Source organism: Oncorhynchus mykiss, chromosome 25 (genome assembly GCF_013265735.2).
Source record: "Oncorhynchus mykiss isolate Arlee chromosome 25, USDA_OmykA_1.1, whole genome shotgun sequence".
NCBI classification, from domain to species: domain Eukaryota; kingdom Metazoa; phylum Chordata; class Actinopteri; order Salmoniformes; family Salmonidae; genus Oncorhynchus; species Oncorhynchus mykiss.
In genome coordinates, this window is record NC_048589.1 from 47217520 (window position 1) to 47233411 (window position 15892).

At 46.1% G+C, this 15892-nt stretch overlaps 1 protein-coding gene across 4 annotated transcripts in view; it reads left to right on the forward strand.

Moving 5' to 3' along the window:
• The window catches only part of nsd2 (nuclear receptor binding SET domain protein 2), a 71007-nt gene that overhangs the window by 32411 nt on the left and 22704 nt on the right, over positions 1 to 15892 (forward strand). For all 4 annotated transcript variants that reach the window (XM_036962378.1, XM_036962377.1, XM_036962380.1 and 1 more), the window contains 2 exons: positions 1428 to 1630; positions 3219 to 3322. In XM_036962378.1, coding sequence (XP_036818273.1) covers positions 1428 to 1630; positions 3219 to 3322 — 307 coding nt within the window. The remainder of the gene's footprint in view (positions 1 to 1427; positions 1631 to 3218; positions 3323 to 15892) is intronic.

Genomic DNA, 15892 nt, shown 5'->3' on the forward strand with positions numbered 1-15892 from the left:
ATAAAAATACAAATAAAAAAAAGCTTTAAAGATACCATACTTTAGACAAGTTAAACACACCAGGGAGAAGGCTACAGAGGTTAAAGGGCAATCTATAGTACAGGGACAGAGCAAACACCTCACCATTGTTGCATATGTTTTGGGGCTGTCATAAACTGTCAGGTTTCTGGGAATTAATATTTAAATGTTTCTCTGATATATATGACACTGTTATAGATCCGTCTCCCCTTACAGCCTTTTTTGGAGTACTGCCCATGGGTACCCCCCTATCAAGAATCCAGTCGGACACTGTTGCTTATACAACTCTTTTAGCTAGACGGCTAATACTACAGAGCAAGATATTTCTAATGCGTTAAGTGTTGTGTGTTTAGTTTCATCTGTCCACAGTATATTTTGCCAGTAGTGCTGTGGAACATCCAGGTGCTCTTTTCCGAACTTCAGACATGCAGCAATGTTTTTTTGGACAGCAGTGGCTTCTTCCGTGGTGTCCTCCCATGAACACCATTCTTGTTTGGTGTTTTTACGTATCGTAGACTCATCAACAGAGATGTTAGCATGTTCCAGAGATTTCTGTAACTCTTTAGCCCACACTCTAGGATTCTTCTTAACCTCATTGAGCATTCTGCGCTGTGCTCCTTCAGTCATCTTTACAGGATGGCTGCTCATAGGAAGAGTAGCAACAGTGCTGAAATTTCTCCATTTATAGACAATTTGTCTTACCGTGAACTGATGAACATCAAGGCTTTTAGAGATACTTTTGCATCCCTTTCCAGCTTTATGCAAGTCAACAATTCTTAATCTTAGGTCTTCTGATATCTCTTTTGTTCGAGGCCTGGTTCACATCAGGCAATGCTTCGTGTGAATAGCAAACTCACATTTTGTGAGTTCTTTATGTTGCAGGACAGCTCTAACTAACATCTCCAATCTCGTCTCATTGATTGGACTCCAGGCTAGCTGAGTCCTGACTCCAATTAGCTTTTTGGAAAAGTCATTAGCCTAGGGGTTCACAAACTTTTTCCAAACTACACTGTGAATGTTTAAAATAAGTATTCAAACTAGGCCAGAAAAATACTATTGTTGTGACTTAAGAGGAAGATCAGATCCCATTTTTTGACCAATTTATGTAGAAATCGAGGGAATTCCAAAGGGTTCTCCTACTTTTTCTATGTTGAACTTGAAGCTGGAGTGCCTGCAACAAAAAAATAATTATTTTCTGGTTGTTAGCATATTTAGCTAACAGCCTCCATGGAAATGTGCTATTATTTATGCTTATTTGGTTATCATACTGGTAATAGATGCCCAATGGCCTTTTTTTGCCTTTTTTTTTACCATAACTCCTGGAGTGAGAGAAGGATGATATGAACATCTGGATACCACCCGACCCTGTGTGTGTTAGAACACTGTTTCATTTCCCTTGTTATGTCCAGGTGGTGGCCTGCAGAGATCCAGCACCCCCGGAACATCCCCACCAACATCCAGAACCTTCGCCACAAAATCGGAGAGTTCCCAGTCTTCTTCTTTGGTTCTAAGGACTACTTCTGGACGCACCAGGGTCGAGTTTTCCCCTACATGGAGGGAGACAGGGGCAGCAGGGTCCAGAAGACTGGGATAGGGAAGGTCTTCAAGAACGGTAAACTCACCTATGGAATATTAAGCAGCCCACTGTCCTTTCTTGGACAAAAGAGTCTTCTAAGAACTTAAGGTGTTGACACTAACTCCCTAAGGCTACAATTAGAATAATAATAATAATCAATTGGAGTTCTTTCCAAGAATAACAAGACAAACACAATTGATCAACATTTAATAACACTCATCAAACATAATGAGAATTATCATGAGATAATAGCTCTCTAATAGCTCACTAGCTCTCTGTCCTTGAAGAAGGTGGTCTGTAGTGTACCGTTCAGGCTACACTAGCTCTTTGTCCTTGAAGAAGGTGGTCTGTAGTGTACCGTTCAGGCTACACTAGCTCTTTGTCCTTGAAGAAGGTGGTCTGTAGTGTACCGTTCAGGTTACACTAGCTCTCTGTCCTTGAAGAAGGTGGTCTGTAGTGTACCGTTCAGGTTACACTAGCTCTTTGTCCTTGAAGGTGGTCTGTAGTGTACCGTTCAGGCTACACTAGCTCTTTGTCCTTGAAGAAGGTGGTCTGTAGTGTACCGTTCAGGCTACACTAGCTCTTTGTCCTTGAAGAAGGTGGTCTGTAGTGTACCGTTCAGGCTACACTAGCTCTTTGTCCTTGAAGAAGGTGGTCTGTAGTGTACCGTTCAGGTTACACTAGCTCTCTGTCCTTGAAGAAGGTGGTCTGTAGTGTACCGTTCAGGTTACACTAGCTCTTTGTCCTTGAAGGTGGTCTGTAGTGTACCGTTCAGGCTACACTAGCTCTTTGTCCTTGAAGAAGGTGGTCTGTAGTGTACCGTTCAGGTTACACTAGCTCTTTGTCCTTGAAGAAGGTGGTCTGTAGTGTACCGTTCAGGCTACACTAGCTCTTTGTCCTTGAAGAAGGTGGTCTGTAGTGTACCGTTCAGGTTACACTAGCTCTTTGTCCTTGAAGAAGGTGGTCTGTAGTGTACCGTTCAGGCTACACTAGCTCTTTGTCCTTGAAGAAGGTGGTCTGTAGTGTACCGTTCAGGCTACACTAGCTCTCTGTCCTTGAAGAAGGTGGTCTGTAGTGTACCGTTCAGGCTACACTAGCTCTTTGTCCTTGAAGAAGGTGGTCTGTAGTGTACCGTTCAGGCTACACTAGCTCTTTTAAGGTCTTATGCTTCTGAGATTTTTTTTGGGTGTTTAGTGCATGGGCACTTCCGTCCCAATTTCTCTACTCGATTACAGGTACTATTACCTAAAATGAACTTTTTCTATAATTTATCAAATTACAATTTCTGGACATTTAAAGGCAAAGATCCAGGCCCTGTAGACGGGTTGCTGGAGATGGAGGTGCTTATGTCCAGAGTTGAGAGCTCCAGCAGGATAAGATACTAAGATAGTGTGGGGGAGACAGCAGTCCTTTTGCCCCTAGGTGTGAACGGACACTTTTATGACCCTTTGTCTTGGAGAAAAAGGAACTCAGTAGTCCATAACAGTTCAGTGTTTTAGACAGTAAAATAATGCTCCTCAAATTACATTAAAATGACACGTCTCTGCACTACCGATCATTGTCTTTTGTGCCTGTTTATAGTATCACTAAGACAACTGAAGATAACAGTAGTCTGTCTCTCCAGCGCTTTTGGAGGCAGAGAATCGCTTCAAGGAGATCAAGATGGAACGGGAGGCCAAGGAGACGCAGGAGAACAACAGGAAACCACCTCCGTACAAATACATCAAGGTCTGAACTCTATAAACCTAACCCTTTGTAACAACTGTACTCTTACTTCTATCCTGAAACTCAGTCCATCTTAGTCCTTCAAACTCAGTCCATCTTAGTCCTTCAAACTCAGTCCATCTTAGTCCTTCAAACTCAGTCCAGGACTTTGACGGGCCGCCCCCAGGTGGTGAGGGTAGGAAACAACATCTCCACCCCGCTGATCCTCAACACTGGGGCCCCATAAGGGTGTGTTCTCAGCCCTCTCCTGTACTCCATGTTCACCCATGACTGCGTGGCCATGCATGCTTCCAACTCAATCATCAAGTTTGCAGACGACACTACAGTGGTAGGCTTGATTACCAACAATGACGAGACGGCCTACAGGGAGGAGGTGAGGGCCCTCGGAGTGTGGTGTCAGAAAAATAACCTCACACTCAACATCAACAAAACAAAGGAGAGGATCGTGGACTTCAGGAAACAGCAGAGGGAGCACCCCCAAATCCACAAAAAAACAGGACAGTAGTGGAGAAGGTGGAAAGTTTTAAGTTCCTCTGCGTACACATCACGGACAAGCTGAAATGGTCCACCAACACAGACAGTGTGGTGAAGAAGGTGCATCAGCGCCTCTTCAACCTCAGGAGGCTGAATAAATTTGTCTTGTCACCAAAAGCACTCACAAACTTCTACAGATGCACAATTGAGAGCATCCTGTCAGGCTGTATCACTGCCTGCTCCGCCCACAACCGTAAGGCTCTCCAGAGGGTAGTGAGGTCTGCGCAACGCATCACCAGGGGCAAACTACTTGCCCTCCAGGACACCTACAGCACCCGATGTCACAGGAAGGTCATAAAGATCATCAAGGACAACAACCACCCGGAGCCACTGCCTGTTCACACCGTTACCATCCAGAAGGCGAGGTCAGTACAGGTGCATTAAAGCAGGAACCGAGAGACTGAAAAACAGGTTCTATCTCAAGGCCATCAGACTGTTAAACAGCCACCACTAACACTGAGTGGCTGCTGCCAACATACTGACTCCACTCCAGCCACTTTAATAAAGTAATAATTGGATGTAATAAATGTATCACTAGTCACTTTAAACAATGCCACTTTATATAATGTTTACATACTGTACATTACTCATCTCATATGTACAGTGCCTTGTGAAAGTATTCGGCCCCCTTGAACTTTGCGACCTTTTGACACATTTCAGGCTTCAAACATAAATATATAAAACTGTATTTTTTTGTGAAGAATCAACAAGTGGGACACAATCATGAAGTGGAACGAGATTTATTGGATATTTCAAACTTTTTTAACAAATCAAAAACTGACAAATTGGGCGTGCAAAATTATTCAGCCCCCTTAAGTTAATACTTTGTAGCGCCAAAGTATTACAGCTGTAAGTCGCTTGGGGTATGTCTATCAGTTTTGCACATCGAGAGACTGGTCTAACTTAGTCCTTTTAAACGCGGTCCACCTTAGTCCTTTAAACGCGGTCCACCTTAGTCCTTTAAACGCGGTCCACCTTGGTCCTTTAAACGCGGTCCACCTTAGTCCTTTAAACTCGGTCCACCTTAGTCCTTTAAGCACGGTCCACCTTAGTCCTTTAAACTCGGTCCACCTTAGTCCTTTAAACGCGGTCCACCTTAGTGCTTTAAACGCGGTCCACCTTGGTCCTTTAAACGTGGTCCACCTTAGTCCTTTAAACGCGGTCCACCTTAGTCCTTTAAACGCGGTCCACCTTGGTCCTTTAAACGCGGTCCACCTTAGTCCTTTAAACGCGGTCCACCTTAGTCCTTTAAACGCGGTCCACCTTGGTCCTTTAAATGCGGTCCACCTTAGTCCTTTAAACGCGGTCCACCTTAGTCCTTTAAACGCGGTCCACCTTGGTCCTTTAAACGCGGTCCACCTTAGTCCTTTAAACGCGGTCCACCTTAGTCCTTTAAACTCGGTCCACCTTAGTCCTTTAAACGCGGTCCACCTTAGTCCTTTAAACTCGGTCCACCTTAGTCCTTTAAACGCGGTCCACCTTAGTCCTTTAAACGCGGTCCACCTTAGTCCTTTAAACTCGGTCAACCTTAGTCCTTTAAACGCGGTCCACCTTAGTCCTTTAAACGCGGTCCACCTTAGTCCTTTAAACGCGGTCCACCTTAGTCCTTTAAACGCGGTCCACCTTAGTCCTTTAAACGCGGTCCACCTTAGTCCTTTAAACTCGGTCCACCTTAGTCCTTTAAACGCGGTCCACCTTAGTCCTTTAAACGCGGTCCACCTTAGTCCTTTAAACGCGGTCCACCTTAGTCCTTTAAACGCGGTCCACCTTAGTCCTTTAAACTCGGTCCACCTTAGTCCTTTAAACGCGGTCCTTTAAACTCGGTCCACCTTAGTCCTTTAAACTCGGTCTAACTTAGTCCTTTAAACTCGGTCCACCTTAGTCCTTTAAACGCGGTCCTTTAAACTCGGTCCACCTTAGTCCTTTAAACGCGGTCCACCTTAGTCCTTTAAACACGGTCCACCTTAGTCCTTTTAAACGCGGTCCACCTTAGTCCTTTAAACTCGGTCCACCTTAGTCCTTTAAACGCGGTCCACCTTAGTCCTTTAAACTCGGTCTAACTTAGTCCTTTAAACTCGGTCCACCTTAGTCCTTTAAACGCGGTCCTTTAAACTCGGTCCACCTTAGTCCTTTAAACTCGGTCTAACTTAGTCCTTTAAACGCGGTCCACCTTAGTCCTTTAAACTCGGTCTACCTTAGTCCTTTAAACGCGGTCCACCTTAGTCCTTTAAACTCGGTCTAACTTAGTCCTTTAAATGCGGTCCACCTTAGTCCTTTAAACGCGGTCCACCTTAGTCCTTTAAACTCGGTCTAACTTAGTCCTTTAAACTCGGTCCACCTTAGTCCTTTAAACGCGGTCCTTTAAACGCGGTCCACCTTGGTCCTTTAAACGCGGTCCACCTTAGTCCTTTTAAACACGGTCCACCTTAGTCCTTTAAACGTGGTCCACCTTAGTCCTTTAAACGCGGTCCACCTTAGTCCTTTAAACGCGGTCCACCTTGGTCCTTTAAATGCGGTCCACCTTAGTCCTTTAAACGCGGTCCACCTTAGTCCTTTAAACGCGGTCCACCTTGGTCCTTTAAACGCGGTCCACCTTAGTCCTTTAAACGCGGTCCACCTTAGTCCTTTAAACTCGGTCCACCTTAGTCCTTTAAACGCGGTCCACCTTAGTCCTTTAAACTCGGTCCACCTTAGTCCTTTAAACGCGGTCCACCTTAGTCCTTTAAACGCGGTCCACCTTAGTCCTTTAAACTCGGTCAACCTTAGTCCTTTAAACGCGGTCCACCTTAGTCCTTTAAACGCGGTCCACCTTAGTCCTTTAAACGCGGTCCACCTTAGTCCTTTAAACGCGGTCCACCTTAGTCCTTTAAACGCGGTCCACCTTAGTCCTTTAAACTCGGTCCACCTTAGTCCTTTAAACGCGGTCCACCTTAGTCCTTTAAACGCGGTCCACCTTAGTCCTTTAAACGCGGTCCACCTTAGTCCTTTAAACGCGGTCCACCTTAGTCCTTTAAACTCGGTCCACCTTAGTCCTTTAAACGCGGTCCTTTAAACTCGGTCCACCTTAGTCCTTTAAACTCGGTCTAACTTAGTCCTTTAAACTCGGTCCACCTTAGTCCTTTAAACGCGGTCCTTTAAACTCGGTCCACCTTAGTCCTTTAAACGCGGTCCACCTTAGTCCTTTAAACACGGTCCACCTTAGTCCTTTTAAACGCGGTCCACCTTAGTCCTTTAAACTCGGTCCACCTTAGTCCTTTAAACGCGGTCCACCTTAGTCCTTTAAACTCGGTCTAACTTAGTCCTTTAAACTCGGTCCACCTTAGTCCTTTAAACGCGGTCCTTTAAACTCGGTCCACCTTAGTCCTTTAAACTCGGTCTAACTTAGTCCTTTAAACGCGGTCCACCTTAGTCCTTTAAACTCGGTCTACCTTAGTCCTTTAAACGCGGTCCACCTTAGTCCTTTAAACGCGGTCCACCTTAGTCCTTTAAACTCGGTCTAACTTAGTCCTTTAAATGCGGTCCACCTTAGTCCTTTAAACGCGGTCCACCTTAGTCCTTTAAACTCGGTCTAACTTAGTCCTTTAAACTCGGTCCACCTTAGTCCTTTAAACGCGGTCCTTTAAACGCGGTCCACCTTGGTCCTTTAAACGCGGTCCACCTTAGTCCTTTTAAACACGGTCCACCTTAGTCCTTTAAACGTGGTCCACCTTAGTCCTTTAAACGCGGTCCACCTTAGTCCTTTAAACGCGGTCCACCTTAGTCCTTTAAACGCGGTCCACCTTAGTCCTTTAAACGCGGTCCACCTTGGTCCTTTAAACGCGGTCCACCTTAGTCCTTTTAAACGCGGTCCACCTTAGTCCTTTAAACGCGGTCCACCTTGGTCTTTTAAACGCGGTCCACCTTAGTCCTTTAAACGCGGTCCACCTTGGTCTTTTAAACGCGGTCCACCTTAGTCCTTTAAACTCGGTCCACCTTAGTCCTTTAAACACGGTCCACCTTAGTCCTTTAAACTCGGTCCACCTTAGTCCTTTAAACGCGGTCCACCTTAGTCCTTTAAACGCGGTCCACCTTGGTCCTTTAAACGTGGTCCACCTTAGTCCTTTAAACGCGGTCCACCTTAGTCCTTTAAACGCGGTCCACCTTAGTCCTTTAAACGCGGTCCACCTTGGTCCTTTAAACGCGGTCCACCTTAGTCCTTTAAACGCGGTCTACCTTAGTCCTTTAAACGCGGTCCACCTTGGTCCTTTAAATGCGGTCCACCTTAGTCCTTTAAACGCGGTCCACCTTAGTCCTTTAAACGCGGTCCACCTTGGTCCTTTAAACGCGGTCCACCTTAGTCCTTTAAACGCGGTCCACCTTAGTCCTTTAAACGCGGTCCACCTTGGTCCTTTAAACGTGGTCCACCTTAGTCCTTTAAACGCGGTCCACCTTAGTCCTTTAAACGCGGTCCACCTTAGTCCTTTAAACGCGGTCCACCTTAGTCCTTTAAACGCGGTCTACCTTAGTCCTTTAAACGCGGTCCACCTTGGTCCTTTAAATGCGGTCCACCTTAGTCCTTTAAACGCGGTCCACCTTAGTCCTTTAAACGCGGTCCACCTTGGTCCTTTAAACGCGGTCCACCTTAGTCCTTTAAACGCGGTCCACCTTAGTCCTTTAAACGCGGTCCACCTTAGTCCTTTAAACGCGGTCCACCTTAGTCCTTTAAACGCGGTCCACCTTAGTCCTTTAAACGCGGTCCACCTTAGTCCTTTAAACGCGGTCCACCTTAGTCCTTTAAACGCGGTCCACCTTAGTCCTTTAAACGCGGTCCACCTTAGTCCTTTAAACGCGGTCCACCTTAGTCCTTTAAACGCGGTCCACCTTAGTCCTTTAAACGCGGTCCACCTTAGTCCTTTAAACGCGGTCCACCTTAGTCCTTTAAACGCGGTCCACCTTAGTCCTTTAAACGCGGTCCTTTAAACTCGGTCTAACTTAGTCCTTTAAACGTGGTCCACCTTAGTCCTTTAAACGCGGTCCACCTTAGTCCTTTAAACTCGGTCTAACTTAGTCCTTTAAATGCGGTCCACCTTAGTCCTTTAAATGCGGTCCACCTTAGTCCTTTAAACGCGGTCCACCTTAGTCCTTTAAACTCGGTCTAACTTAGTCCTTTAAACTCGGTCCACCTTAGTCCTTTAAACGCGGTCCTTTAAACTCGGTCCACCTTAGTCCTTTAAACGCGGTCCACCTTAGTCCTTTAAACACGGTCCACCTTAGTCCTTTTAAACGCGGTCCACCTTAGTCCTTTAAACTCGGTCCACCTTAGTCCTTTAAACGCGGTCCACCTTAGTCCTTTAAACTCGGTCTAACTTAGTCCTTTAAACTCGGTCCACCTTAGTCCTTTAAACGCGGTCCTTTAAACTCGGTCCACCTTAGTCCTTTAAACTCGGTCTAACTTAGTCCTTTAAACGCGGTCCACCTTAGTCCTTTAAACTCGGTCTAACTTAGTCCTTTAAACGCGGTCCACCTTAGTCCTTTAAACTCGGTCTAACTTAGTCCTTTAAATGCGGTCCACCTTAGTCCTTTAAACGCGGTCCACCTTAGTCCTTTAAACTCGGTCTAACTTAGTCCTTTAAACTCGGTCCACCTTAGTCCTTTAAATGCGGTCCTTTAAACGCGGTCCACCTTGGTCCTTTAAACGCGGTCCACCTTAGTCCTTTTAAACACGGTCCACCTTAGTCCTTTAAACGCGGTCCACCTTAGTCCTTTAAACGCGGTCCACCTTAGTCCTTTAAACTCGGTCCACCTTAGTCCTTTAAACGCGGTCCTTTAAACTCGGTCCACCTTAGTCCTTTAAACTCGGTCTAACTTAGTCCTTTAAACGCGGTCCACCTTAGTCCTTTAAACTCGGTCTACCTTAGTCCTTTAAACGCGGTCCACCTTAGTCCTTTAAACGCGGTCCACCTTAGTCCTTTAAACTCGGTCTAACTTAGTCCTTTAAATGCGGTCCACCTTAGTCCTTTAAACGCGGTCCACCTTAGTCCTTTAAACTCGGTCTAACTTAGTCCTTTAAATGCGGTCCACCTTAGTCCTTTAAATGCGGTCCACCTTAGTCCTTTAAACGCGGTCCACCTTAGTCCTTTAAACTCGGTCTAACTTAGTCCTTTAAACTCGGTCCACCTTAGTCCTTTAAACGCGGTCCTTTAAACTCGGTCCACCTTAGTCCTTTAAACGCGGTCCACCTTAGTCCTTTAAACACGGTCCACCTTAGTCCTTTTAAACGCGGTCCACCTTAGTCCTTTAAACTCGGTCCACCTTAGTCCTTTAAACGCGGTCCACCTTAGTCCTTTAAACTCGGTCTAACTTAGTCCTTTAAACTCGGTCCACCTTAGTCCTTTAAACGCGGTCCTTTAAACTCGGTCCACCTTAGTCCTTTAAACTCGGTCTAACTTAGTCCTTTAAACGCGGTCCACCTTAGTCCTTTAAACTCGGTCTAACTTAGTCCTTTAAACGCGGTCCACCTTAGTCCTTTAAACTCGGTCTAACTTAGTCCTTTAAATGCGGTCCACCTTAGTCCTTTAAACGCGGTCCACCTTAGTCCTTTAAACTCGGTCTAACTTAGTCCTTTAAACTCGGTCCACCTTAGTCCTTTAAATGCGGTCCTTTAAACGCGGTCCACCTTGGTCCTTTAAACGCGGTCCACCTTAGTCCTTTTAAACACGGTCCACCTTAGTCCTTTAAACGCGGTCCACCTTAGTCCTTTAAACGCGGTCCACCTTAGTCCTTTAAACTCGGTCCACCTTAGTCCTTTAAACGCGGTCCTTTAAACTCGGTCCACCTTAGTCCTTTAAACGCGGTCCTTTAAACTCGGTCCACCTTAGTCCTTTAAACTCGGTCTAACTTAGTCCTTTAAACTCGGTCCACCTTAGTCCTTTAAACGCGGTCCTTTAAACGCGGTCCACCTTGGTCCTTTAAACGCGGTCCACCTTAGTCCTTTTAAACACGGTCCACCTTAGTCCTTTAAACGTGGTCCACCTTAGTCCTTTAAACGCGGTCCACCTTAGTCCTTTAAACGCGGTCCACCTTAGTCCTTTAAACGCGGTCCACCTTAGTCCTTTAAACGCGGTCCACCTTGGTCCTTTAAACGCGGTCCACCTTAGTCCTTTAAACGCGGTCCACCTTAGTCCTTTAAACGCGGTCCACCTTGGTCCTTTAAACGTGGTCCACCTTAGTCCTTTAAACGCGGTCCACCTTAGTCCTTTAAACGCGGTCCACCTTAGTCCTTTAAACGCGGTCCACCTTAGTCCTTTAAACGCGGTCCACCTTAGTCCTTTAAACGCGGTCCACCTTAGTCCTTTAAACGCGGTCCACCTTAGTCCTTTAAACGCGGTCTAACTTAGTCCTTTAAATGCGGTCCACCTTAGTCCTTTAAATGCGGTCCACCTTAGTCCTTTAAACGCGGTCCACCTTAGTCCTTTAAACTCGGTCTAACTTAGTCCTTTAAACTCGGTCCACCTTAGTCCTTTAAACGCGGTCCTTTAAACTCGGTCCACCTTAGTCCTTTAAACGCGGTCCACCTTAGTCCTTTAAACACGGTCCACCTTAGTCCTTTTAAACGCGGTCCACCTTAGTCCTTTAAACTCGGTCCACCTTAGTCCTTTAAACGCGGTCCACCTTAGTCCTTTAAACTCGGTCTAACTTAGTCCTTTAAACTCGGTCCACCTTAGTCCTTTAAACGCGGTCCTTTAAACTCGGTCCACCTTAGTCCTTTAAACTCGGTCTAACTTAGTCCTTTAAACGCGGTCCACCTTAGTCCTTTAAACTCGGTCTAACTTAGTCCTTTAAACGCGGTCCACCTTAGTCCTTTAAACTCGGTCTAACTTAGTCCTTTAAATGCGGTCCACCTTAGTCCTTTAAACGCGGTCCACCTTAGTCCTTTAAACTCGGTCTAACTTAGTCCTTTAAACTCGGTCCACCTTAGTCCTTTAAATGCGGTCCTTTAAACGCGGTCCACCTTGGTCCTTTAAACGCGGTCCACCTTAGTCCTTTTAAACACGGTCCACCTTAGTCCTTTAAACGCGGTCCACCTTAGTCCTTTAAACGCGGTCCACCTTAGTCCTTTAAACTCGGTCCACCTTAGTCCTTTAAACGCGGTCCTTTAAACTCGGTCCACCTTAGTCCTTTAAACGCGGTCCTTTAAACTCGGTCCACCTTAGTCCTTTAAACTCGGTCTAACTTAGTCCTTTAAACTCGGTCCACCTTAGTCCTTTAAACGCGGTCCTTTAAACGCGGTCCACCTTGGTCCTTTAAACGCGGTCCACCTTAGTCCTTTTAAACACGGTCCACCTTAGTCCTTTAAACGTGGTCCACCTTAGTCCTTTAAACGCGGTCCACCTTAGTCCTTTAAACGCGGTCCACCTTAGTCCTTTAAACGCGGTCCACCTTAGTCCTTTAAACGCGGTCCACCTTGGTCCTTTAAACGCGGTCCACCTTAGTCCTTTAAACGCGGTCCACCTTAGTCCTTTAAACGCGGTCCACCTTGGTCCTTTAAACGTGGTCCACCTTAGTCCTTTAAACGCGGTCCACCTTAGTCCTTTAAACGCGGTCCACCTTAGTCCTTTAAACGCGGTCCACCTTAGTCCTTTAAACGCGGTCCACCTTAGTCCTTTAAACGCGGTCCACCTTAGTCCTTTAAACGCGGTCCACCTTAGTCCTTTAAACGCGGTCCACCTTAGTCCTTTAAACGCGGTCCACCTTAGTCCTTTAAACGCGGTCCACCTTAGTCCTTTAAACGCGGTCCACCTTAGTCCTTTAAACGCGGTCCTTTAAACTCGGTCCACCTTAGTCCTTTAAACTCGGTCCACCTTAGTCCTTTAAACTCGGTCCAACTTAGTCCTTTAAACTCGGTCTAACTTAGTCCTTTAAACGTGGTCCACCTTAGTCCTTTAAACGCGGTCCACCTTAGTCCTTTAAACTCGGTCTAACTTAGTCCTTTAAATGCGGTCCACCTTAGTCCTTTAAATGCGGTCCACCTTAGTCCTTTAAACGCGGTCCACCTTAGTCCTTTAAACTCGGTCTAACTTAGTCCTTTAAACTCGGTCCACCTTAGTCCTTTAAACGCGGTCCTTTAAACTCGGTCCACCTTAGTCCTTTAAACGCGGTCCACCTTAGTCCTTTAAACTCGGTCCACCTTAGTCCTTTAAACGCGGTCCACCTTAGTCCTTTAAACTCGGTCTAACTTAGTCCTTTAAACTCGGTCCACCTTAGTCCTTTAAACGCGGTCCTTTAAACTCGGTCCACCTTAGTCCTTTAAACTCGGTCTAACTTAGTCCTTTAAACGCGGTCCACCTTAGTCCTTTAAACTCGGTCTAACTTAGTCCTTTAAACGCGGTCCACCTTAGTCCTTTAAACTCGGTCTAACTTAGTCCTTTAAATGCGGTCCACCTTAGTCCTTTAAACGCGGTCCACCTTAGTCCTTTAAACTCGGTCTAACTTAGTCCTTTAAACTCGGTCCACCTTAGTCCTTTAAATGCGGTCCTTTAAACGCGGTCCACCTTGGTCCTTTAAACGCGGTCCACCTTAGTCCTTTTAAACACGGTCCACCTTAGTCCTTTAAACGCGGTCCACCTTAGTCCTTTAAACGCGGTCCACCTTAGTCCTTTAAACTCGGTCCACCTTAGTCCTTTAAACGCGGTCCTTTAAACTCGGTCCACCTTAGTCCTTTAAACGCGGTCCTTTAAACTCGGTCCACCTTAGTCCTTTAAACTCGGTCTAACTTAGTCCTTTAAACTCGGTCCACCTTAGTCCTTTAAACGCGGTCCTTTAAACTCGGTCCACCTTAGTCCTTTAAACGCGGTCCACCTTAGTCCTTTAAACACGGTCCACCTTAGTCCTTTTAAACGCGGTCCACCTTAGTCCTTTAAACTCGGTCCACCTTAGTCCTTTAAACGCGGTCCACCTTAGTCCTTTAAACTCGGTCTAACTTAGTCCTTTAAACTCGGTCCACCTTAGTCCTTTAAACGCGGTCCTTTAAACTCGGTCCACCTTAGTCCTTTAAACTCGGTCTAACTTAGTCCTTTAAACGCGGTCCACCTTAGTCCTTTAAACTCGGTCTACCTTAGTCCTTTAAACGCGGTCCACCTTAGTCCTTTAAACGCGGTCCACCTTAGTCCTTTAAACTCGGTCTAACTTAGTCCTTTAAATGCGGTCCACCTTAGTCCTTTAAACGCGGTCCACCTTAGTCCTTTAAACTCGGTCTAACTTAGTCCTTTAAACTCGGTCCACCTTAGTCCTTTAAACGCGGTCCTTTAAACGCGGTCCACCTTGGTCCTTTAAACTTGGTCCACCTTAGTCCTTTTAAACACGGTCCACCTTAGTCCTTTAAACGTGGTCCACCTTAGTCCTTTAAACGCGGTCCACCTTAGTCCTTTAAACGCGGTCCACCTTAGTCCTTTAAACGCGGTCCACCTTAGTCCTTTAAACGCGGTCCACCTTGGTCCTTTAAACGCGGTCCACCTTAGTCCTTTAAACGCGGTCTACCTTAGTCCTTTAAACGCGGTCCACCTTGGTCCTTTAAATGCGGTCCACCTTAGTCCTTTAAACGCGGTCCACCTTAGTCCTTTAAACGCGGTCCACCTTGGTCCTTTAAACGCGGTCCACCTTAGTCCTTTAAACGCGGTCCACCTTAGTCCTTTAAACGCGGTCCACCTTGGTCCTTTAAACGTGGTCCACCTTAGTCCTTTAAACGCGGTCCACCTTAGTCCTTTAAACGCGGTCCACCTTAGTCCTTTAAACGCGGTCCACCTTAGTCCTTTAAACGCGGTCTACCTTAGTCCTTTAAACGCGGTCCACCTTGTTCCTTTAAATGCGGTCCACCTTAGTCCTTTAAACGCGGTCCACCTTAGTCCTTTAAACGCGGTCCACCTTGGTCCTTTAAACGCGGTCCACCTTAGTCCTTTAAACGCGGTCCACCTTAGTCCTTTAAACGCGGTCCACCTTAGTCCTTTAAACGCGGTCCACCTTAGTCCTTTAAACGCGGTCCACCTTAGTCCTTTAAACGCGGTCCACCTTAGTCCTTTAAACGCGGTCCACCTTAGTCCTTTAAACGCGGTCCACCTTAGTCCTTTAAACGCGGTCCACCTTAGTCCTTTAAACGCGGTCCACCTTAGTCCTTTAAACGCGGTCCACCTTAGTCCTTTAAACGCGGTCCTTTAAACGCGGTCCACCTTAGTCCTTTAAACTCGGTCCAACTTAGTCCTTTAAACGTGGTCCACCTTAGTCCTTTAAACGCGGTCCACCTTAGTCCTTTAAACTCGGTCTAACTTAGTCCTTTAAATGCGGTCCACCTTAGTCCTTTAAATGCGGTCCACCTTAGTCCTTTAAACGCGGTCCACCTTAGTCCTTTAAACTCGGTCTAACTTAGTCCTTTAAACTCGGTCCACCTTAGTCCTTTAAACGCGGTCCTTTAAACTCGGTCCACCTTAGTCCTTTAAACGCGGTCCACCTTAGTCCTTTAAACACGGTCCACCTTAGTCCTTTTAAACGCGGTCCACCTTAGTCCTTTAAACTCGGTCCACCTTAGTCCTTTAAACGCGGTCCACCTTAGTCCTTTAAACTCGGTCTAACTTAGTCCTTTAAACTCGGTCCACCTTAGTCCTTTAAACGCGGTCCTTTAAACTCAGTCCACCTTAGTCCTTTAAACTCGGTCTAACTTAGTCCTTTAAACGCGGTCCACCTTAGTCCTTTAAACTCGGTCTAACTTAGTCCTTTAAACGCGGTCCACCTTAGTCCTTTAAACTCGGTCTAACTTAGTCCTTTAAATGCGGTCCACCTTAGTCCTTTAAACGCGGTCCACCTTAGTCCTTTAAACTCGGTCTAACTTAGTCCTTTAAACTCGGTCCACCTTAGTCCTTTAAATGCGGTCCTTTAAACGCGGTCCACCTTGGTCCTTTAAACGCGGTCCACCTTAGTCCTTTTAAACACGGTCCACCTTAGTCCTTTAAACGCGGTCCACCTTAGTCCTTTAAACGCGGTCCACCTTAGTCCTTTAAACTCGGTCCACCT